The 24,810-nt window shown below is 48.2% G+C and overlaps 1 protein-coding gene across 1 annotated transcript; it reads left to right on the forward strand.

The window, feature by feature from the left end:
* Positions 1-21,733, forward strand: ATP12A (ATPase H+/K+ transporting non-gastric alpha2 subunit). The gene is made up of 20 exons (XM_068526319.1): positions 1-117; positions 884-997; positions 1,951-2,085; positions 2,212-2,329; positions 2,591-2,859; positions 4,014-4,212; positions 4,347-4,456; positions 6,087-6,221; positions 9,561-9,753; positions 11,403-11,578; positions 12,288-12,424; positions 15,107-15,257; positions 18,259-18,427; positions 18,522-18,676; positions 19,824-19,947; positions 20,078-20,223; positions 20,631-20,764; positions 20,893-20,994; positions 21,400-21,491; positions 21,576-21,733. Exons 1-20 carry the CDS (start codon positions 16-18, stop codon positions 21,602-21,604), a joined length of 2,790 nt encoding a protein of 929 aa, XP_068382420.1. The 5' UTR covers positions 1-15; the 3' UTR covers positions 21,605-21,733.
* The last annotated feature ends 3,077 nt before the right edge of the window (positions 21,734-24,810 follow it).

Consider the following 24,810-nt stretch of genomic DNA (forward strand, 5'->3'; position numbering starts at 1 on the left):
AAGTTCCTCAAGCAGATGGTGGGGGGGTTCTCCATCCTCCTGTGGATAGGAGCCATCCTGTGCTGGATCGCATATGGGATTCAGTACTCCAACGATAAGTCCTCCTCCCTGGACAGCGTAAGGCCCTGGGGCTCCTCCTGGGTTTGCTGGTAACGGGGCGGGGGGCGGTGAGGGGTCAGCACCGTAACACAAGGGCAGAGCATTGGGCTGGGGTCAGGGGTCCACCACTGATCAGTCACCACATGAGTTTGAGAAAGTCAGTCATTTTCCCAAGTGCAAAACAGAAGTTATATCTGACTTTCTGGTGTCTCAGAGGCAGTATGAGCATGAATTTTTCAGAGAGAGAGAAACACAAAAGTTCCTACGTGGAAAAAAAAAAATCGATATCCACGTGAAGTGTTTTTGGGCTTTCTCTCCTCAAAGCTAGTTCTCTCCCTGTACTGTGGAGAGTTTCTGTGCCTGCTGATAACGGAGGACTGAAACACAAAACTGTACTGGCCGACATGATGCTGAGAGAAGGAAGCCAGATGCGAAAGGCCGCATACTGTACGATTCCATTGATGCGAAATGTTCAGAGCAGACCCGCCCTGGATTCAGAAAGCAGATCAGTCAGTGGCTGCCAGGGCTGGGCTGGAGTGGGGAATGATGGCCAGTGGGCTCAAGGGGACTTATGGGATGATGGATTGTGGTGATTGTTGCACAACCGTGTACATTATTAATGATCACTTAATTATATACTTCAAATGGGTAAATTGTGGGGCCTGCACGTCACACCAGGACACTACTGCCCATCTCTCTCACTGGCCGTGGAGCACCCTGGCCCTAGGATCTGGCCCATTCCTGATGCTTGTTTTTCTGATTGACGCCTATCCTCCTCACCCAGGTGTACCTGGGCTCCGTGCTTGCCCTGGTCGTTATTTTAACCGGGGTCTTTGCCTATTACCAAGAGGCGAAAAGCACCAACATCATGGCCAGCTTCCACCAGATGATTCCACAGGTGGGTGCGGCACCCTCCGTGGTGTCTGCGAGACTCGAGATAAGTGAGCATCAGGCTGGGGGAGTGGAGGAGCTTGGAGGTCTGGGCCCCCTCCCTGCTGTCTGCAAAGTCTTGGGCAAGTGACCTAATCTCTGTGGAGCCCCTGTTTCCCCCCAGGGTTTTGAGATGATCAGTGAGATAAGATAGAGAAAAGTGCTTAGTCGAGAGCAAAGCGGGGCAGGAACATGAGTCGTTGCACAGCCTCTCCTGTGGCCGCGCCTCAGCGCTGGTGAACTGTTTAGACAAAAGCAGTGCAGGTGGTGCTGAGCGTGAACCGAGGAGGCCGATCTCTGATTCTTTAAGTGTCACCCTCTTTGCTCCCATTTCTGAGCCTCCCCGCGTGTTGCCCCAAAGTGCTCTCAGTATGGGAGGCCCCCCATCCCTCCGCCCACAGGAACCCGGGAGGGGTCCTCTGGGGAGACTGCGCACTGCTGTAGGCACGGCGGGAAAACCGCAGCCTCGCTGGTCTGCAGGGCTGCTGGACAGAGGGGACTCCGGGTGGGATCCTTTGTGCTCGGAAGTGGAGAGCCTTCTCTCACTCACTCCATTAAAGTTTTCCCGACCTGAGCAAGATGATTAAACCCTTTGGCTCAACCTTCAGGAGTCTTCCTGGACCTCCCAGCAGGATCGTTCATCCTTAATGGTCTCCCTTTCCGCCAGGCCCAGGGCTGTCGCTCTGCTGGACCCTCCCATGGCAGAATTTTCTGGGTCGAGGAATATCTCCATGAGCTCCTACTCAAGAAAAAATAGTCTTAGGGTCTTCAGGCCCCAAGTAAAAGTCTTTGTTTCATTTTCTGCTCTCCTGACAGCTGTGGATCCTAGCGCCTCCCTTCCTGAGGTTTGGGGAGGGTGCAGGAGGGCCACCATCATTCCAGGAGGGAATCTGAGGCCTGGGTCGTGATTTTCTTTCACAGCAAGCGCTTGTCATTCGAGATTCAGAGAAGAAGACAGTTCCTGCAGACCAGCTGGTGGTGGGGGATATAGTGGAGATTAAAGGAGGAGACCGGATCCCTGCGGACATCAGGTTGCTGTCTGCTCAGGGGTGTAAGGTGAGTGTCACAGGCACCCCGAGGATCGTGCTCATGACCAGCTGGCTTGCTGTGGTCTTTCCAGGTCTCGGTGTAACTGGGGAAGGGACAAGGTGCCTGATCCTGAACTTGTTTCAAAACTTCTAGGTAGATAACTCATCTCTCACTGGGGAGTCTGAGCCCCAGCCCCGCTCCTGTGAGTTTACCCATGACAACCCCCTGGAGACAAAGAATATCAGCTTCTTCTCCACAACCTGTCTGGAAGGTAAGTCCAGCTGCTTGCGGGGCCGCATGTTCCACTCATAGCACTTCTCCGTCTTCAGGCTTTGTTTTTCTCTCTTTACCATCACTTGCTGCAAAGGCTTCTCCAAGAGAAAACGCGGAATTGAAGAACCCAGAGAGCTGGTGTTTGGCCTTAGTCATGTCACGTGCTGACTGGCCACGTAAGCCACCAAAGAGAGGTCCGTGAGGCTGTGGTCCCTCCTAGCTGAGGACCCCTGGAATAAAGTGTCTGCTCCACCTGTAGGCACAGCGACGGGCATGGTCATCCACACGGGCGACCGCACCATCATTGGGCAGATCGCCTCGCTGGCTTCGGGGGTCCAGAACGCGAAGACGCCCATTGGCATCGAGATCGAGCACTTCGTTCACATCGTGGCAGGAGTGGCGGTCTCCATCGGCGTCCTTTTCTTCATCATCGCGGTGTCCATGAAGTATTATGTCCTGGACTCCATCATCTTCCTCATCGGCATCATCGTGGCCAATGTGCCTGAGGGTCTCCTGGCCACGGTCACTGTGAGTCCGCGCTACTAGTGGTCGCACCCTGACCCTGCTAACGTGCCATTCTGCCGTGCTGGGTGGGCGCCCGCCTCGGCTGAGTCTGCTCCGTCAGGGGCGACCGTGGTACATTCTGAACAGACTGTTTCTTAGAGGGACAAAAAGCACTGTGGTTTGTTAATATTTGAATGCACTGTCCTTGAAAACTTATATTTTCGTTTTCAGGAGATCCGTCTGCAAATCCCTTAAGATCTAGATAAGACAGTCTTGAACCACCATTTACGGATCTTCTAGAAGCCGGATACCTTCCCCCACATTTCCACTGTTCTTAAAAGGAAAACAAACAAAAACTCCTTTGGCAGTTTCTACAGCTGAGGGACTTGAGCACACTTTTTACCTCGCTTCTCTTCCCTCTCAGATTCCACGGACACACACAAATGCCTTCCGTGTGTTCCTGCGGAGCAGTTCAGCCCTTTCCTGTGCTTACGTCCAGGTTCAGCTTTGGTTCTCCCTGCTTAGCTCACCCTTGAACAAGGCCCTTCTCTGCGGTGCAGGCCCTACAGGCGGGGAAGAGGGCTTCGTATCTTCAGTCCTGTGTGAAGGTGGCCTGGCGCCATCCTGAGCAAAGACAGAAGTTTTTGATTCCAGGTCTCCTCTGACTCCAGCAGAGAGTAATTTGACAGAATTGGAGGCAAACAGAACCCTCTGAGATCTGCAGGGTTCAGAGAGAGCAAAGAATGTTTAAATATGGAGCTCTTAAAGTGAAACAAATGCTTCGTGATTCCCCAAAGCAACAAGGTAGCCCTTTGGGACAAGCCCGTTGGCAAATAGCGGCCGAAGTCCGTCTTATGCGTTCTTGCTTGTGAATGACAGCCAAGGCCCCCTTTGTAATTACACGTGACTTGCCTGGCTCTGCGACCTGTGGGTGCTTTAGGATCATTTTCCTCAAGGGGCAAAGGGACAGAAGAGTGTTCCACATTTAATAGAAGAAAGGACTGTGGCATATCCACGTATAGGGCTTTGTATGCTTTCTCAGTCACTGGGGCTGATGCAGCTTTACTGCATCTGTAACCATAGCTGACACTAGTCCAGCTCTACCTGTTTCTACGTTATTGAACCCGAGTTCAAAAGGGTGGTTTTTCTCCCAGCCTCTCCCTCTCTCCTCCGTCTAGGTGGCTCTGTCACTGACAGCAAAACGAATGGCCAAGAAGAACTGCCTGGTGAAGGGCCTCGAGGCAGTGGAGACCCTTGGCTCCACCTCCATCATCTGCTCAGACAAGACGGGGACCCTGACCCAGAACAGGATGACCGTGGCCCATCTGTGGTTCGACAACCAGGTCTTCGTGGCGGACACTAGTGAAGACCATTCGAGTGAGTCTTCGGGCGCATCCAGCCGGGCCCTGCATTGCGGACTCAGCGGCGGGGCTGGTCTGCAGCCTTGGGGTGAATAGTGCTGTTCGGGGTGTGAGCCCAGCACCCTTGGCATCCACTGTTCTTCTTTCCAGATCAAGTCTTTGATCAAAGCTCTGCAACCTGGGCCTCCCTGTCAAAGATCATCACGCTGTGTAACCGCGCTGAGTTCAGACCAGGACAGGAGAGCATCCCCATCATGAAGGTGAAGGCCCTGCGCACGGTCTCAGTTGCAGCCAGAGCCAAGGCACTTTCTCTCTTCTGATTTGGTGCTTGACTTAATCTCTCCAGCTGAGAAGGGTTTATACTGTAAGAGCAAGTCTAATCACAAGACCCGTAGAAAATTTTTTTCGCTGTAACTAGCTTCGAGAAATCTAAAAGGTCTCAGAATATTCATGTGGGCCTTTTGAAAATTCTGTCTCTTTCCAGAAAATGAATGTGCCTTTAAGTTACTCTCCTAACTTCTTTACCAGCTAAGAAGATATAATCCAAGGTTCCTTATTACATAAATGCCATTCACTGATGGTTAAAATGTAATCGGCTAGAAATAGAAGGAGGGGTCTTAGAGCGTATTCCTCTGGGCTGCGTGGAGCTCTTGTATAATTGCAATATACGAAACTTCTCTCTCTCCTCCCCTCCTTTCCTCCCTCTCCCTCTCAGGAGTCACTGAATCTGTGTTCTCCTGGCTTTTCTGTTTGCCATCTGTTTCCTTCATTGACTCTTACTTATATTTTTTGTTCGCTTTTCTTTATCAGCCAGCTCATTAATTGGCCAATCACTTCTCTGTATCTTTCAAGTCCTTATCTCCAGTTCTAATTTCTCACCCAAACTCCATGCATCTCCAGCTAGCTGTGTGTTTCCACTTAGAGGTTTTGCATGCTAGACACTCAACAAATTATGTTTTTCACCTTCCACCTGTACCCAAACTTGCTCCAAATTAATATCCCAAATTTTCTATTTTTCTATGCCATAACCATTTTACTTGTCATCCTTTTGGAAGTCATCTTTAACTTTCTCCTTCCCAAATATCTAGTGAGTCACCAAGGCCTATTACTCTTGTTTCAGAATATCTAACTTTACATTTCTGTTATCACTAATACCTTGCATTGGAACAATTGTACCAACCTCTTAATTGGCCTCCATGATTCTGGTTTATCCCTCCCCTGTCTTTCTTGCGGGCCACTAATTTTCCTTAAATACTTCATTAGTTAGATGGACTACTTCATCTAACTTTGCTCAAGAACTTTCCATGCGTCTCTATTTTCTGCTTCTCGAGTGTAGGTCTCCGCTTGCCTTTTGGGGTTCTTTACATCTGCCACATCCTCCATGTCCACCTGTGCTTCAGCACTCGCGATAGAGTTTCCCCAACACGTGCCTTCCTTCATGGCTTTCTGGTTTCTAGAAGGCTTTCTTCTGCTCCTCTCTCTGTAGGTAACCCACCTGTCTTTCTTTCTCATTTTTTTTTTTTTTTTTTTTTTTTTTGTGGCTTGCGGGATCTTAGTTCCCCGACCAGGGATTGAACCCGGGCCCTGGCAGTGAAAGCGCTGAGTCCTAACCACTGGACCGCCAGGGAAGTCTCCCCGCCTGTCTTTCAAGATCTAGTTCATAAGTGCTTTTCTCATGGAAACTTCCAGCTCTCAGAGCTCTCACTTTTCTGAACTCCCCTAATGCCAGCAGGTGGCGCCCTGCAGTTAACAGTCCTAAGTCAGTCACCAATTGTGGGGTAACTTTTCTCTCCCCAGTAGACAGGAAGCTTAGGTTACGTGTTGGTTTGTTGCAAATGATCAGAGAAGAACCAGATTATGTGCTGCAACTATTTATCTCTTGATTCGCAGAAAGCTGTGGTTGGAGACGCCTCAGAAACTGCTCTTTTGAAATTCTCGGAGGTCATCTTGGGTAACGTGATGGAAATTAGGAAAAGAAACCGCAAAGTAGCTGAAATACCTTTTAACTCGACCAACAAATTTCAGGTGAGTGTTTCGTCACAACTGAATCTTTATCATCACTAGAACGGCATTTCCACCTGTGTAAGTATCCTTTAGTTAATATGTATTGTGAATGACACTTGACTTCAAAAATAGTCCTCAGAGATGCAGGGCCTGGATGTCTGGTAAACCCAGAACAGGTTTCCCTGAAGTAAGTACAGAAAAAGAACGGTGAAGGTCCTGCCGTTCCCATGCGTGATCCGTCTGTGTGACGTGCACACTCACGTGCGCACAGACGCACCAGCACCCGCACTGGGTAATTTCGGCCAAGGAGGGGCAGCGGCCACATCCCAAAGGACGAGAGAAGGGTGGGGCGTGGGGAGAAGCGGCGCTGCCCCTCGTCTGTGTCAGGCACTTTACGTGCTTTGTCTCATTTAATCCTCATGATAAGCCTGTGAGGTGGGACCAAGTAACCCCAACTGAAGGGTGAGGAAACAGGCCTTAGAAAGCGCTGAGGCGACAGAGTCACACAAGCATCTAAGTGGCGCAAGCAGTTTTCACACCTCTGACTCCTGAGTCTATGCTTTTCCTACCACAACACAGAGTGTGGGCAGTTCAGTTCAGGCCATGTTGGTAAGCCTTGCCCTTCGTGAAGACCACTGAGCACCCGCCACACTGCTTTCCCGTTCTGCCCCACGGGCAGTGCATAGGCATCTCCTCTCCCCCGTGGCTCAGGAAGAGAAGGGCGATCCTTGCCTAGTTGTCACCCCTCATGCCAGGGGTGCCCAGCAGTCAGGTTAGGACAAAGGACAGTTTCTAGCCCAAGGTGCTGGCACAGGTGGGATTCCCTGTAGACTCCAAAGCTGAGAGTGGGGCATCGTGACTTGGTCTTTGCATAACAGTAAATTATATAAATAGGATAACCATGTTTGTGTACAAGTTTCTGGTGATTACCCACACATTTTCTTCTCTTTTTTTTTAATTTATTTATTTATTTATTTTTGGCTGCGTTGGGTCTTTGTTGCTGCTCGCGGGCTTTCTCTAGTTGCAGTGAGCGGGGGCTACTCTATGTTGTGGTGCGCGGGCTTCTCATTGCAGTGGCTTCTCTTGTTGTGGAGCACAGGCCCTAGGCGTGTGGGCTTGAGTAGTTGTGGCTCGCGGGCTCTAGAGTGCAGGCTCAGTAGTTGTGGCCACAGGCTTAGTTGCTCCGCGGCATGTGGGATCTCCCCGGACCAGGGCTCGAACCCGTGTCCCCTGCATTGGCAGGTGGATTCTTAGCCACTGAGCCACCAGGGAAGTCCCACTCACCCACACATTTTCTTTGGAAGGAATTTAGGACTGGAAAATAACTGTGGAGCAAACATCTTTGTGGATGATTGACCAGTAAAAAATCATGGTTAGCAAAACAGACAACTAACAAAATGTATGATGTAAAATGTAGAGGAAATTCGATCTCTGTTCAAAACATAGTGAAAATAGAATGAGTAGCAATTCTAAAATAATAATTGTAACAATAGCTATCATGTGCTAATTTCCACACTTCTCACAACAATTCTGTTAGGCAGCAGAGAAGGAGGAAACAGGACACAGCCAGCAAGGGCCAGAGCCAGGACTCAGGCGGACCCAGGGGACCATGCTCTTAGGACTGGGCAGGATGGCCTTCCAACCGTGACTGAGACTTAGAGTCGCCCGGGGCTCCGTCTTCTCCAGGGAAGGCTCCCTCGTCGTGTGAGATGTGAGGAAAAGCGGGTTCTGTGAGGCCTCGTGTGCAGAATGATGAGGGAGAAGGGGACTCCCCACTAGAGAGTTGGTCTAGGAAGGAGAGGGTCCTTCAGAAGCGGCCAGAGAGCCTCTGGGATGCTGTTAGTGCCATTTTATATCCACACACGAGCAACACTCAGCACTAAGCAAGGTGGCTGGGGGTCATGACCTTGGAGGGTCTCTGGGGCATCGTTCAACCGAAGGAAACAAAGTAGACAGTCTTAGAATAGCAGTTCCCCAAACTGAGACTGGTCCATTAAAATATTTTCCATAGTTTATGGCAAATTGGAAAATTAGGACAATATTTTATAAAATTTTATATGGAGATGAAAGTATTGAATTTAGAAGATTATCCTTTATGTCCTGCATGGTTAGGGCAGGGACTCTGGGGCCTGCTGGCCAGAATTCAGGTCCCAGCTCAGCCCCCGGCTAGTGGTCCCTGAACTCTCTACACCTCAGATTCCTTCCTTGTAAAAGGCAGTAATCATGGTACCCATGGCCATAGTTTTGAGGGCAGTTTTGAGAATTAAATGAGTCCATTTAATTTCTGGGCACTCAGAACAGTATACACAATAAAAGTATTTATTATTCCTACTTTAAATGCTAAAATGCCCTACCTTTCAGAAAATGATAGTGACAGTAGATGGAGGTTTTTGGTTTGGTTGGTTAGTTGGTTTTTTTAATGTCGCTACTTGGCCATGTGAAAAAAGCTGCAACCTTACGTTTGCCCTCTATGGTTTTTTTTTTTTTTTTTTTTTTTTTGTACTCATCTCTGATATCCAAAAGTCTATAAACTACGGGTTTAGAATCAACTGGTAGACCCAAAGTGATAGAATTTTCCTTTGTAACTTACTCATTCTCTCCCAAACACTCCAACTTCCTGAAATTCTTTCCAGGGCTTAGAAGGGTACCTGGTATAAAATAAGGTCTAGACTTAGCCACTTTATTATTGTCTATAAATTTTTTCACATTTTTCCCGATTATCTTATTAGGGCGCATCTAGAAGTAGAATTGTGAGGTCAAAGGGTAATGATGATAAAGTTGTGATTCCTGTTACTTAGCTGTCCCCCCGGAGGCCCGTGCATGAGAGGCCGTCCTCACAGCCCTCGCGTCCTCTGTCACATCCAGGCAGTGACACTGCCCACGTGCCTGCCTGAGTGCAGGACGGCTCGGGTCTGCAGGGAGGGCAGTCAAGGCAGGAGGTGAGACAAGGCAGCTCCCAGCCCTCTGACCCCACGGTCGCCCCAGGAGATGGTGTTCAAGGCAGAAGGTTTCACAGGATGACAGCGCATCTGGCCTCCCTAAAGCAGCCAGTTTCTGTTTGAGAGACAGACTGAGTTTCCCCCTGCGAGACACCCTGATTCAAATTCAGGGTGTCCCCCTGGGCTGGGACAGAGTCTAGCTCTCTGCATATTGCTTGGGCACAAAGTGGAAAGGACAGAATGCGCCTGCAGAGAACACTCGTTCTTTATAGATCAAGGACCAGTAGCCAACAGAGAAAGGGGTGTTTTTAATCTTGTCGTGTTGCTCATTTAAAGATCTGTCCAGTTCAGGCCCTCAGTAGTAAAGACGGTGTCATTGCCCGACGCCACACTGAACATGCTCGACCCCTTTCCCCCGCAGCTCTCCATACACGAGACAGACGACCCCAGTGACAAGCGTTTCCTCGTGGTGATGAAAGGGGCCCCCGAGCGGGTCCTGGAGAAGTGCAGCACCATCATGGTCAACGGCCAGGAGCAGCCTCTGGACAGGAGCACGGCCAAGGCCTTCCACACGGCGTACATGGAGCTGGGCGGCCTGGGGGAGCGCGTGCTGGGTGAGCAGAACCCTGATCCCGCCCGTGAGGCCCGCGGCTCTCTGCCGGCCCCTGGCACACGAGGAGACAGGCCTGTGATGTAGCGGAGTAGCTCTGGCGTCCACTTGAGTCATAAAGGAGAAATGGTCAACGTACAAGAGACACTGTGTGATGGATAGTGTGCGGGGCGGTCCCTTCCAGATCAGGGAAATCTGGGAAGTTACCGTGGGAGGGGTTGCATTTCATTCTGGACCTTGAGTGAGGGAACTTGGAGGGAGGTAGGGCGCGCACTCACGCAGAGGGAACCTCGCGGGCCAGAACAGAGCGGTGGGAACGGATGGAGTGGCGCGCGCCTTGTCGAGGCTGCAGGTGGACGAGGTACCACGGTCCTGGGAAACAGGGCTAGAAGGGTCGTGTGGAGGTCGGCTTGCAGCGCCCTTCTTGGCGGGGACAGGAGCGGAGTGGGTCTCAGCAGGAGGTGCTGCCCTCACTCAGGCGAAAAGCGATTTGATCCCAGACAATGGGAACGTGAAGGTCACACACAGAGACTTTGTGGAGGCAGAATTGGTAAGACTTAGCAGCTAATTAGAGGGGAAAAGTAAGTTTAAAAAAAATGTTGACGTTTCCCACTGAGCAGTTAGGGGAAAAGTACTGCCAGTAACTGAGAGAAGGGGGCGTTAGAGGTGGAAGGAACCTTAGAAGCACAGCCACCGTGGCAGAAGCCTGTCAGTGGCAACGTAAGGGGTATCACAGGACATGTTCTGCTGGGAGAATCGGGGGCCGACGAAACAGCAGCTCTGAACTACAGGGTGATGGATGGGCTCAAGGCAGCAGAAGTTCATACTGACGATAAGGCTCATTAAACATCGTGAAAGCTCTTGCCAGTAGAGATGGAATCTGTGGAATGTGTGTTTCTACAGGACATTTGAGTCTGTAAAGCAAATAAAATACATAAATGAGTTGATAATGCTTGAAGAGTGCCCCACAGCACCAGGTAGTCTTTCAAGGCGGGATTGCTGCCCGTCTGAGTTGCTCTAGGACCCTCACGTTTGACCTCTCCCTCACACGTGACTGAAGGCTGAACACCATGCCCTTCCCCTGATGCCCCAGTTCCTTCCCTGGTTTGTGCAGGAGCACACGCTGTTTTCTCTGCCGAAAAGGGCCTTCCCACCGCCCGTCCCCCGTTCTTTCCCCGGAAAACAGCCGGCTCCTTGCTCAAGAGTGAGCTCACATGACCTCCTTGGCGCAGTCTTTCCTGTTCTCGGGTGGTTGAGTGTAGCCCTGCTCTGTGATGCTTGCCACGCTCCGGGCTCTTCATCTCTTTATGTCTGTCCCCCACTAAACTGCAACCTCTTGAGAAGTAAAGGCTGTCCGCTTCTGGGCTTTCTGTTTCCAGAACATAACAGAGAACCTAATGCGCACAGAGTAAATTATTTGGGGATGAAACATGTCTTTCCTAAAAACAACATGTGTTATGGAACTGAAGGAATTAAACAGTTCTGGTTAAACTCTAAAGTATTGGTAAAATACAAGGACTGAGGACTGAGGACAAAGGACTGAGAGTGTATGAAAATGTTCCTTCTTTCTTTCTTTTTTTTTTTTTTGTTCCTTCTTTCTTGTGTCATTTCTTATCCTAGTTTCATTGACTCCCAAATTTATACCCATTTCAGGTTTCTGTCATCTCTACCTGCCAGCAGACGAGTTTCCAGCAACCTATTCATTTGATGTAGACACAGTGAACTTTCCCACTTCCAACTTCTGTTTTGTGGGCCTCTTATCGATGATCGATCCGCCTCGGTCCACGGTCCCTGATGCGGTCACCAAGTGCCGGAGTGCAGGGATCAAGGTGGGACTTACACATTCCTGAATTAACAAGTCCTCCATTGATGTTGGATCCCTTTCTAGGAACATTTGTCATGGGAGAGTCAGTATTTAGGTCTCTTCAACTAAATGTCATAATTCCCCTTTTTTTAGTCTCCACTTTCACTGTACTAAGATTTCAGTAACTGTCCCATAAAAGCAAGGTGATTGTGTCTGTGTGGCATAAACCACAAGAGTAACTGCAGTGAGCAGAAAGCCGTGTCCCTGTGCCATGAGGTGGTCACATCTTGCCCTAGACTGTGATAGACAGTAATAGGTTTTATTACTTAATCTCGAGGTCCAGCTTCCATACTCCATTTCCCTCATGATATAAAAGCCAAAATATGAATTCCATTACCGTGTGAATTCCAAGGCTGTGGAGCGTCGTGAAGCTGCCCAAGGAGACATCCTGTCAGCCCTTTCACAGATAAAGTTATGTCCAAAGGAAAGGCTGGATGTCAGAGGAGGAAATGTAAGAAGCTTAGGAGCAAGGGTAGATCTAGTGGGATCAGTGTGCCCTTCAAAGACAGCTGTTTCTTTGACCTAAAGATCAAGGACGGCTCATTAGGGCAAACCATAGTCACCCCTAGCCGTGCTGTACGGGGCCGTGGTGGAGCAGGCGATGGCGAGCTGTCCCTGCCCGGGTACCTGAGTCCCTCACCGTCCACATGCCCTTCTCGTTGTTTGTGTCCTAGATCATCATGGTTACAGGCGATCATCCAATCACAGCCAAAGCTATTGCCAAGAGTGTAGGTATCATTTCCGCCAACAGTGAGACAGTGGAAGACATTGCAAAACGCCTCAACGTTGCTGTGGAGCAGGTTAACAGGCGGTGAGCTCGGAACCCCCCCCCCCCCAAGCAGAACTCAGGTTCTTAGCCACGGGGCCCTGTTGCCTCTAAAGAGCTGTGCTGTGGGTGCAAAACCCCCTTCCTGCCAGACATCCTCTCAGGGTTATGCGAGGCTGCTTTACTCTCTAACGTATGTATCCATTCCTTCCTCAAAATTTGATTGAGCACCGAACATGTGCCAGGCATGGTACTGATACCATGAGGGTTACCTGGATGCATGTCTTGTATGAAATTTCAGCCCAGTGAAGTAGATCTGAAAACTTCAGTGCCTAACTTAACGTGAAGAAACTGGAGCAAAGACTTTACAGGAAACTACCAGCCATTGATGCAGTTGTATAATCAGGAATATTGAGAACCCTTTGCGTTCCATGTGCCCTCCTAGTCTGCATCTTGCGTATTTATTCCGTTGGCTTCATAATGTGTAGCTACGGAAACATACTTCTCTTTGCTTTTTACTTGGTAGTAAATAGAATGGAAGCTTCGTAAGGAAAGACTGTTCTTCTTGTGTCTCCTAATTCTTTAAATCATGTTCATCCTTTAGTCCAGTCATCTGTCCATTTATTCTGTATTCTTTCAACAAATGATTGTTGAGTGCCTAGCGTGTACCAGGCACTGTGCCAGACACTGGAGCTATAGCAGAAACAGACCAGACACTCTCCCCACACTTGGGGAGCTTTCCATTGAGCCAGAGGGGAAGAAAAATAAATTACTTGTGATGTGGTAAGTTCAGTGAAGGACGCACAGGGACAAAGGAGCTGGCAGTGGGAGCCTGGACTGTTGATCATTTAAATGAGTCAAAGGCTCCAGAGTCTTAGTTTGAAAATTAGTGTCATTGGCTTTATTATACTTTCATGCATGTGGGGAAAAAAGGGAAAAACCAAAGAACCTCTTCTAGTTTACCCAAGCATTTATGCCTTTTAGGAACACAGAGCTGTCAGGTAGTGAGTTACTACCAGGGCAACAAATTACCAGTTAAGACAACCAAACAGTTGAACAGCCTCTGGGCACAGCAGCAATATCTGAAGTCTAAGGGTCTTCCACTGCTCCTTTGTGTAAATAGCATTCATCTATGAAGACAGGTTTGGAGCTTTTGTTTATCTGTTTGGATTTTTTAAATAGTAGGATTATACTTTTTCCTACAAGTTACCACACAGGAGAGAGGGGTGTATGCTTTGTGAATGTTTTCAATTGTCCACTTTATCAACTCCAGCTTCATGATCATAGAATAACTCTTTTTGCAGCTCTGGGGGGAAAGGAAACACCCTTTCTTTCTTAACTTACTTTTATTTATATATATATATATTTTTTTTTTTTTTAATAAACTTATTTATTTACTTTTTTATTTATTTATTTTTGGCTGCATCAGGTCTTCATTGCTGTGCGCGGGCTTTCTCTAGTTGTGGCGAGCAGGGGCTACTCTTTGTTGCGGTGCATGGGCTTCTCATTGCGGTGGCTTCTCTTGTTGCAGAGCACGGGCTCTAGCGGTGCGGGCTTCAGTAGTTGTGGCACACGAGCTCAGTAGTTGTGGCTTGCAGGCTCTAGAGCGCAGGCTCAGTAATTGTGGCTCGCGGGCTTAGTTGCTCCGCGGCATGTGGGATCTTCCCGTACCAGGGCTCGAACCTGTGTCCCCTGCACTGGCAGGCGGATTCTTAACCACTGTGCCACCAGGGAAGCCCCATATATACACGTTTTCTTACCAGAATATAGGAAGACCTGTAGTTTGAGTCAAGTGCTAGAATTCCAATATTTAGCACCGATAGGAAAGAACAGACCTAAAAAAAAAGAAGAAAAGCTCAGAACTTTAAGAATGAAAAAGGCATGCAGTGTTTTGTACTTAAGGATATTTAAGCTGAGATTAGAAGGCTGAAATGTGGAGTGTTCGCCAAGGGAAGGGAAGTCGATGTAGCAGGACATGTGAGGCCTTTGCATGGAGAGTCGGGGGGCTCAGAACTGAGAAGCCCAGTGGGCTGCGGGCAAGAGTCAGAGGGGACAGACAGCACGGGCTGCACCCAGCCCTGCAGACCGAGTGGGGATTCCGGGGTCTGCTCAAAGCACTGCAGACCGAGTAGGGATTCCGGGGTCTGCTCAAAGCACAGCGGAAGCCTCGGGAGAGTGTTCACAGGGGACAGCACAGTCAGATCTGCACACTCAATAGTTTCTAGAACCTCACTTTTATAGTCAGCAGATAAAAGCTTTCCTCAAAGAAGACCTCAGTAAACTTTTCTCCCTGCATAGCTCATGGCATAGCAGACACTATAAATAGGAAATAAACAACAATAAAGAATTGTTACCCATGTGTTTAGGCATACGCTGGATTCCAGGACCCAAAACATACAAACAGGCAGTTTTTTTTTACCCTCCTTTTACTTGTTGAGTAAAGCATTGCCCCAGGAAGTACCACCTCTCACACATTCCTGGAAGGAAATGGCTAATTGGCTTTTTCCTACTGTTGAGTGACGCAAGGAAATGCCTTATTTGTCAGCCTTAGTTCACTGTCTTGAAATAAGACCAAAGTATCCCCAGTACCCACACGCCCGGTTATCCCACCAGAGGACTGGGTGTCAGGACTTTGGGTTCCAGGTAAAATCAAAGAGGTTCAGCCCACCTCCCGCCCAGAACAGTGTTTCAACCTTGGGCCTCAGCCAGTTCCTGCTGCCCTTCTAGGGACGCTAAGGCCGCTGTGGTGACCGGCATGGAGCTGAAGGACATGAGCCCGGCGCAGCTGGACGAGCTCTTAGCCAACCACTCGGAGATCGTCTTTGCCCGGACGTCCCCCCAGCAGAAGCTGATCATCGTGGAGGGCTGTCAGAGGCAGGTGGGTGGACGCAGCGCGGGGGGAACCTTCCAGGTCTGTCACCATCCCGCGGGGGCATGCAGCGCTGAGCACTGGGCCCCCATCCTCACCACCCCACATCTCCACCCGTCGGGGCTGGCTGTCTGCTCACTTTGGGGCCTTGCTGCAGGCTCCCCAAGGGCCTTGCGACAGGGAAGTTTGGAGCTATGGGGGATGTGAGTGGACGCAGGACAGAAAGCTCAAAGCCGTAAGACAGGGTGCCCACTGTCGCCTGCACACACACTGGGTTGTTTCCTTCCAGTTTTGTCGAGATCTAATCAACACACAGCACTGTATAAGTTTAAGGGGTGCAGCATAGTGATCTGACTTGCGTATGTCATGAAGTGATTATCACAGTAAGTTTAATGAACAGCCGTCTCATATAGATACAAAATTAAAAAGAAAAAAAAAAATTTTTCCTGTGATGGGGACTCTTAGGATGAATTCTCAACAGCTTTCCTGTAATGTTGTATGTTACATCGCCAGCACTCCTTGTAACTGGGAGTTCGTACCTTTGACCCCCTTCCTCCAGTTCCACCTCCCCTCACCCCCCCACCTCTGGTAACCACAAATCTGATCTCTTTTTTTATGTGTTTGTTTGTTTGTTTTTATGTATAATTGACCTACAACACTGTTAGTTCCTGGTGTGCAACATAATGATTTGATATTTCTTTACAATTCAAAATGATCACAACAATTTATTCGATTACCACCTGTCACCTTACAAAGATGTTACATATTGACTGTGTCTCCCATGATGTACATTTCACCCCTGCGACTCATTTATTTTGTAACTGAAAGTGTGTCTTCATCCCGCATGCTTGTTTCACTCAACCCCCCCACCCTCCCCTCTGGCAACCACCTGTTCTCTGTATCTATGACTGTTTCTGTTTTGTCATGTTGGTTCATTTGTTTTGTTTTGTAGATTCCGAATATAAGTAAGATCATACTCTATCTGTCTTTCTCTGACTTATGTCACTGAGCATAACACCCTCTAGGTCCATCCACGTTGTTGCAACTGACAAGATTTCATTCCTTTTTTTTATGGCCAGCATATTTACACACCACATCCTCTTTATCCATTCACCTGTTCATGGGCATTTGGGTTCCTCCCATATCTTGACTATTGTAAATAATACTGCAATGAGCATTGGGGTGCATGTATCTTATCTAGTTGGTGCTTTTGTTTTCTTCAGAAAAATACCCAGAAGTGGAATTGCTGGATCCACTGGTAGTTCTATCTTTAAATTTCTGAGGAACCTCCATACTGGTTTCCACAGTGTCTGCACCAATTTACAGTCCCATCAACCGTGCACAAGGGTTCCCTTTCTTCCATATCCTCGCCAACACTTGCTATTGGTCGTCTCTTTTTTTAAGTCTTTATTGAATTTGTTACAACATTGCTTCTGTTTTATGTTTTGGTTTTTTGGCCACGAGACACGTGGGCTCTTACTTCCCCAACCAGGGATCGTGCACTGGAAGGCGAAGTCTTAACCACTGGACCGCCAGGGACATCCCTGGTTGTCATTTTGATAACAGCCATTCTCACAGGTGTGAGATGGTACATCACTGTGGCTTTAATTTGCATTTTCCTTATGGTTAGTGGTATAGGAGCATCTTTTCATGTGCCTGTTGCCCACCTGTATATCTTCTTTGGAGAAATGTCCATTCAGGTTCTCTGTCCATTTTTTAATTGGATTATTTATTTTTGTAACGTCAGGTTGTATGAGCTCTTAGTATAGTTCGGATATTAACCCCTTGTTGGATATATCATTTGCAAATATCTTCTCCCACTCAGTAGGTTGCCTTTTTGTTTTGTCGATAACTGCCTTTGCTGTGCAAAATCTTTCTGGTTTGATATAGTCCCACTTGTTCACTTTTGCTCTTATTTCCCCTGCCTGAGAAGAGAGATCCAAAAAAATATTGCTAAGACTGATATCAAAGGTGTACTGCCTATGTATCCTTCTAGGAGTTTTACGGTTTCATGTCTTATATTTACATTTAAGTCTTTAATCCATTTTGAGTTTATTTTTGTATATGGTGTGAGAAAGTGGTCCAGTTTTCCCAACATCATATATTAAAGAGGCTGTCTTTCCTCCATTGTATATTCTTGCCTCATTTGTTGTAGATTAATTGCCCACATTAGTGTGGGTTTGTTTCTGGGCTCTCTGTTCTGTTCCATTGATCCATGTGTCTGTTTTTTGTGCCAGTACCATACTGTTTTGATTACTGTAGCTTTGTGGTATCGTTTGAAATCAGGAAGTGTGATACCTCCAGCTTTGGTGTTTTTTCTCAAGATGGTTTTGCCTATTTGGGGTCTTTTGTGGTTCCATACAAATTTTATAATTACTTATTCTACTTCTGTGAAAAATGCCATTGATATTTTGATAGAGATGGCATTGAGTCTGTAGATTGCCTTGGGTAGTATGGTCATTTTAACAATATTATTCCAATCCAGGAACACAGTATATCTTTTTATCTGTTTGTGTCATCTTCAGTATCTTTCATCAGTGTCTTATAGTTTTCCGAGTACAGGTCTTTTACCTCCTCAGTTAAATTTATTCCTAGGTATTTTATTCTTTTTGATGCGATTGTATGTGGGATTGTTTTCTTCGTTTCTCCTGAGAGCTTGTTGTTAGTGTATAGAAATGCAACAGATTTCTATTTACTAATTTTGTATTTATTAGTTCTAATAGTTTTCTGGTGGAGTCTAGGATTTTCTTTGCTTAGTCTCAGGTCATCTGCAAACAGTGACAGTTTCACTTCTTCCTTTCCAATTTGGATTCACATTGGTTTTAATTATTCACACACATCTTGTTTGGAGCTTGTTGCTCTTGCTTCTGGGATTTCCTGCCTTAATCTTTCCCCCCAAACCCAAAGCGGGCCTTCATTTTGGCTCTGGCTGACCTCGCAGCCTCAAGACAAAGGGAGTGGGTGGCCCCTGCCCAGGCTGCTCACTCACCTCCTCTTGGTGTCCCCACAGGATGCTATTGTCGCTGTGACAGGGGACGGAGTTAACGACTCCCCGGCTCTAAAGAAGGCAGACATCGGGATCGCCATGGGGATAACGGGTTCTGATGCAGCCAAAAGTGCAGCCGACATGGTCTTGCTGGATGACAACTTCGCGTCCATCGTCACAGGGGTGGAGGAAGGTGAGTGGGGTCTCAAGGGGTCTTAGCGAGGGCTGGGGCCACCTGCGAAATCAGAAGCGAGTCCTATAAGGAGAAACGTAACGTCTTTGCCTAGGTCGCCTGATCTTTGACAACCTAAAGAAGACTATCGCGTACACCCTGACCAAGAACATCGCTGAGCTCTGCCCCTTTCTGATCTACATCATTGCTGGGCTTCCCCTGCCCATTGGCACCATTACTATCTTGTTCATCGACTTGGGCACAGACATAGTAAGTAGCCCTAAAGGGAACAGCGTCTGATAACTTCCCCAGGTGATGGAAACTTCAGAGTCATTACCTTCAAGAGCAAGAGATGCACTAAATCAGTGCGTCTCAAACCTCGACGTGATGGGGCCTGAAGTTCTGCCTTTCTGACAAGCTCTTAAGTGATGCCGAGTCTGCAGGTCCACCAACCACACTTCAAAGCAAAAGACTAGAGAGATCTGTCATATGTTTGAAAATTAAAACCACTGCACTCCATATAAGAACTTTTCAAGACATAAGTTCTTCACCATTCCAAAAAAGCATGCCACTGGTCAGTTTCGGCTCACACGCCTCCCTTTTCTTTTGAGAAGATGCAGATGTCACCAAAGTAGTCCCTGTACTGCTGGGGGTGCCCAGTGGCTGAAGTGATAACCCACAGCCGCCCCTTGTTAAGTAAAGGAATCTGTGACCTGGAAGCCCCTCACCAAACACAGTAAGAAGTAGCCATGATTAACACTCTGTAAAGCTGCACACTGACCTACAGTCACGTCACCTAAACCCTCTCCCCTTCTAGGACGAATCCCTTTAAGAAAGCTTCGTGGCGGTTATTCCCGTGGCTCTGGCTTACACAGGGGACAGGCCGTGAGCAGAACTCATAGCCCTGCAAGTTGCCGCCTCCTCCCTCGTCTCATAGGACACCTGCAGGGCACCTCCACGCTGCAGGGCGCTGGGGGTATCTTTACCTTAGTGGGGAGCTGAGGCCCCAGAGCCTGCAGTCAGATCACTTTCCAGGCCGTTGAACTTTGCTCATTTTCTCCACTCTAGTGGTTCTTCCAGGCATCACCGGGGAACTGGTTAGAAATGCAGATTCTCTGCCCTCCAGGGGGTAGGACCTGTGAGAGAACCACTGGTCAGTGGCGGGGCGAAGCGGGAGAGGACAGAAGCAGAGGAAAGTGCTTTATAACTAGCATTGTTTAGAGCTGGAAGCGCAAGGCAATGATCAGAAGCAGACTGATTCTGAAATTCTCTACGGACGCCGCACCCCGTGGCCTGCACCCTGGAGAGACCAGTTCCCTAACCCCACTGCCACGCCCCGGCCCCTGGCTGTGCTGCCCACGTTCCCTTCTGTCATAGTGTTTCAGGGCCGGGCCTCACGGGGTCTCTCTCCCTCTAGATTCCCTCCATCGCCCTGGCTTATGAGAAAGCTGAAAGTGACATTATGAACAGGAAGCCTCGCCACAAGAAGAAGGACAGACTGGTGAACAAGCCACTTGCCGTGTACTCCTACCTGCACATTGGTGCGAGGAGGGGCCTCCCAGAGAATTCTTTTTGCCTTGTGGGGCGGGGTTGGGACGTGAGGAGGCACCCAGAGGAGAATGAGGTCGGGGCAATTCTGAAGTCATTACAGAACCTCTTCTGTTCTTTCAGGCCTCATGCAGGCCCTGGGAGCTTTTGTTGTATATTTCACCGTGTACGCACAGGAGGGCTTTCGACCCAGCACTCTCCTTAACCTCCGGGTGGAGTGGGAAAAGGGCTACGTCAACGACTTGGAAGACAGCTACGGACAAGAGTGGGTAAGGGCGGGGCCCTCCCAGGAAGGCCGCAAGGGGACAGAGCAGGTGACAGCTTTCTCGGTTGACAGGGCTTGCGGGCCCCTTGGTCACAGCGGTTTGCCTCTGTCGGGGCTCAGCTCATCTCTCGAGTTAGGTGCCTAGAGCTCACCTTTTCACATTAGCTTTGCGATAGGTGTGTAAGAGTGACCAGCCGACAGTGCCACAGTTGGGCCAAATTCATTAAGTTAGCGTCTTTTCCTACTCACCAGGTTAAAGGAAAGAAGGGTTTCTTTCCAAACACAAGGAGGTGATCCTCCCTCAGTCTTGGTGAGGGGGAAAGAGAGTAGAGGCTTACAGAAATGGGCTGATGCCTCCCTAAAGTTTCCATCTGGGGCCTCATGGTCTTCTCTTTCTCTGGCCGTTGACAGACAAGCTACCAGAGGAGATACCTAGAATGGACGGGCTACACAGCATTCTTTGTTGGCATCATGATCCAGCAAATAGCAGATCTGATCATCAGGAAAACCCGGAGGAATTCCATCTTCCAGCAGGGTCTCTTCAGGTACTGCCGGCATCCACCCTCGTGCTTCAGCCCGGGCCTCTGCTGCCGGGATGGTGAGGCGTTGACTGCGCTGGGTGCGTGGGGCTGAGCCCGGGAGTTCAGAATCTGTTCGCCTTTGTGTCTTACAGAAATAAAGTCATCTGGGTGGGGATTGCCTCGCAGGTTATCATCGCGTTAATCCTCTCCTACGGCCTCGGGAGTATCGTGGCCCTGAACTTCACGATGCTCCGGTGAGGTTCCCTTCAACAGTGGGGAGGGAGGAGCGAGCCCCGACCTGCTGTCACGGCCTAAATAATCACTAGGGTTCCAGAGGCTCTTTCCCCTCAAGTCTTTCGAAGGAGGTAAAATGGAACCGGTTTTATATTCAGTCTGAGTCTTTGACCTGCTAGTTTTTTCCAGAAGAGGAGGTGGGTTTTCCATCCCTCACCATCCCATCTCTACCCTCGTCCGGCGGATCACTTCCCAGGCAGGCGTTGTTTCTAGTGGCCACAGTCCAGTGCGGTTTCACGTTGTGTGACACAGTGGAGTCGTTCTCCCCAGTGAGGCAGGGAAGTGAACGGGAAGCTCGGCCGCCTGTGGGGCGGGCCCCCCTCTCGGTGCGCGGGTCTCACCTCCCTCCCTCTGCCCCCTCCCAGGCCTCAGTACTGGTTCGTGGCTGTACCACACGCTGTTCTGATCTGGGTGTATGACGAGGTACGGAAACTTGCCATCAGACTCTACCCTGGAAGTAAGTAGTAGTATGATTTGGGGGACTCTGCCTAGTGCAACAGAATCCCCTCCGTTTCTAGCTTACTGTTTTCTACCTCTACAGGCTGGTGGGATAAGAACATGTACTATTAAGACCACCTTACTTCCCGAGCCCCCAGCTGCACGTCAGAATGTTCTTCATCTTCCGGCCGCCAGCTGGGCGATTGCAGCCGTGGGGACATCGTCAGAACGCGTTTAAGAAATGACAGAACTGTAGGAAAGATACTCACTAATGTTTTGTAATGTAAAGCAGAGATTTAACTGTTTATACATGATTTTAATTTATATATCTGTCTCCTTATTTTAAAATATGTGAATTTCAAGGTAACGGTGTAGGGAAGCATGGCATGTTTATATGTATGTAAAGGTCAGTCGTGTTAGATAATCTCCGGTAATCCAGACATCTGCTGGGGTCTCGCTGTCCCTTAATTCTAGACAGGACTGCTCAAACCTCCATTCCTCACTCTATTAAAAGTCCAGCGACCTCCCTAAGATTCCTGTGAATTCCCAGGGAATTTATTACTTCACAGTCACCTTGCTCAGAAAAGGCTAATTCAGCTAGAGGTTTGCAAGGGATGAAGCGATGGCACGTTTACATCACAGCAACTTGGACGACCTCAGTTTGACCCTGAGGCATGCTGAAAGGTCCGCGTCCCACCTCTCAGCTCCTGGCGGTCCTTTGATGCCCTCCCTCCTCCCGAGCTGCCCACCCTGACCACCAGCTCCAAAAGGGAGCTCCCGGGGCGTTGGCATAGGCTAGCTCCAGGTGCTCCCCTGGCCCAAAGGGGTTTGCATTTACCAGGACTCATCCTCGGTGGAGGACCATGGTGACTTAACACGTAATATTTATTTCTTGTAAGACAGTCGCAAAGCACTCTGCAGCACTAATTTTATGTTTCATGCTTTAACTTAGGTTTATTCATGTGTAACATGTGTGCTCACACCCATATTGACACCCCAGAGTGGCCTCGTTTTTAAGTAAAAGATGTTTTATAAAACTAGGCCTGAGAGTGGTGTTCTAACTAATTTGAGTTTGTCTAAAATGCACAGCATAGGACAGAAAAAAATGAGATGTGATTTCAATTTTCTTTTTTTTTTACTTCTTCTGGTCATTTTACTTTTCCATGGAAGGTCTGAACTCTTCCCTCACCAACATCGCTGCTTTGTCCCCTCTCTGACATGCGCACACTTTTAAGGCAGAATTTCTGTGGAAGGGTCTGTGGAAGGGTCTGTCAGCAGCAGCGCGCGAGAGAAAGCTGTTTTCACAGCCTTTCTGTCGTCAGCTGCACGCCCAGCACAAACTGATTTGACAGGATGACACTTGGTAAGCTTTTCCCATTCAGTAGCTGCCCCTCCACCTCTTCTCCATCGTTCACGCAGGCAAGGACATTCCGCTGCTCACGGCGCTAGGTGGTGTCTCTGGAGCAGGAAAAGGGAGTCTGGGAGCCATGGTTCTCTGCCGTGTTCTCGGGGCCATCAGTGTAACTTCATGTAAATAGATTTTAATGTACTGTGTCACTGTGTATATTTAAGTTAAAATAATGTATTTAATCTCGAGGGTTTTAATCTCTGTCTTCAGCCACAATTATCACTAGACTAATCTGACGTTAGTAATTCAGTGAACCGGAACCCTTTCCAGGCAGCGTCATGACGGCCTTCTCATTCCAGTCCTGGCAGGGCAGTAATGCTTCCTAAACTTCAACTAAGCATAATCTGTCCTCACTCTTTTCCCTGCCAGGCTGTCCAAGTGCCCCTAGCTGTGATGGCTGGCAGCTCATGGCCCTGCCAGAGCCAGTGGGAGAAGGCTGTAAATAGAGCACAAAGCTGTAAGGGGTTTATGGTGGGTTGGATTACACTTGAGAGGAGTTAAATTTGAAGTAGAAGTCTCTTCACAGCAGGAACCCTGTCTGTAATAACTTTCATATTGTACGTACCTACCCTCACAAAAAGCTGACACTCAAATGTTTGTAAAATGAATAAATAACAAATTTAAGGAACCACAGAAATTATATCAAGTAGCTTGATTAAGTTTTAGACAGAAAAGAGGCAATAAAATCTCATATCAGAGGGTTTTTGTTTTGTGTTGTTTTAGAGAGACTGCTTCATTGACCCACTAAGGCCTAGACACTTTTTAGAAAAAATAACAGTTAATTTTAATCTAATTGGTGTGGCAGAGTAACTCAGAGATACAGAGATGAGGCTGGATTTATAGAGCATTTTTTAAAACAATCTGTTTTATTCTGATTATAAAACTGTAACTCATTTTAGAAAATTTGGAATATCCAAGAGTAAAAAGAAAATTAAAACCACCGAGAATCTCACTACCTAGTTATATACCTAAACAAGAGTAGTTATTTCTTTAGGGTTTTTCTATACATATATTTATTTTTAGGCAGAATTGAAATATAAAGTTTTCCATTCTGCCTTTTTATTTAACGTGGAGGGGATATGGTTCTAATGACTACACATTATTCCACGTTGAGAGTGCTTTTACCATATCCCCACTGTAGGATGGCTCATCTATTTCCTACTGGTCATCCTTTTTTTTTTTTTAAGGTTGCATCTTGTCACTAAATCTTATACCACATCTCTCTTTTTTTTCCATAAATTTATTTTTGTTTATGATTTTTGGCTGTGTTGGGTCCTCGTTGCTACACACAGGCTTCTCTAGTTGTGGCGAGCAGGGGCTGCTCTTCATTTGCTGTGTGCGGGCTTCTCATTGTGGTGGCTTCTCTTGTCGCGGAGCACGGGCTCTAGAGCACATGGGCTTCAGTAGATGCAGTGCGTGGGCTCAGTAGTTGTGGCTCACAGGCTCTAGAGCGCAGGCTCAGTAGTTGTGGCGCACGGGCTTCTCATTGTGGTGGCTTCTCGTCGCAGAGCATGGGCTCTAGAGCGCACGGGCTTCAGTAGATGCGGCGCGTGGGCTCAGTAGTTGTGGCTCGCAGGCTCAGTAGTTGTGGCACACAGGTTTAGTTGCTCCGCCGCATGTGGGATCTTCCCAGACCAGGGCTCGAACCCGTGTCCCCTGCGTTGGCAGGCGGATTCTTAACCACTGCGCCACCAGGGAAGCCCTATACCACATCTCTTATTATTTTATAATAGATTCCTCAAAATGGAATTAAGGGGTTAAGAGTATTTTTAAGGCTATTGATAAATAGTGCCAAATTTATTTTCAGATAAGCTGTAGCAATTTATATTCCTGCCAGCAATAATGAAGTGAATATCTTGCCTGTCAATAGGATATGAAAGATCTGTCAACTATAAGAGATTTTTATTCATTCAGTGTCTGCCATGCAGTC

Source organism: Eschrichtius robustus, chromosome 18, assembly GCF_028021215.1.
Source record: "Eschrichtius robustus isolate mEscRob2 chromosome 18, mEscRob2.pri, whole genome shotgun sequence".
NCBI lineage: Eukaryota > Metazoa > Chordata > Mammalia > Artiodactyla > Eschrichtiidae > Eschrichtius > Eschrichtius robustus.

Excerpts from the sequence above, each read along its gene's own strand:
- ATP12A (XM_068526319.1), top strand. The coding sequence starts at position 16 with ATGGTGGGGGGGTTCTCCATCCTCCTGTGGATAGGAGCCATCCTGTGC. Across the intron at positions 4,213-4,346 it reads CACTAGTGAAGACCATTCGA|ATCAAGTCTTTGATCAAAGC; the intron begins GTGAGTCTTCGG and ends TCTTCTTTCCAG. Across the intron at positions 18,677-19,823 it reads TCGACTTGGGCACAGACATA|ATTCCCTCCATCGCCCTGGC; the intron begins GTAAGTAGCCCT and ends CTCTCCCTCTAG.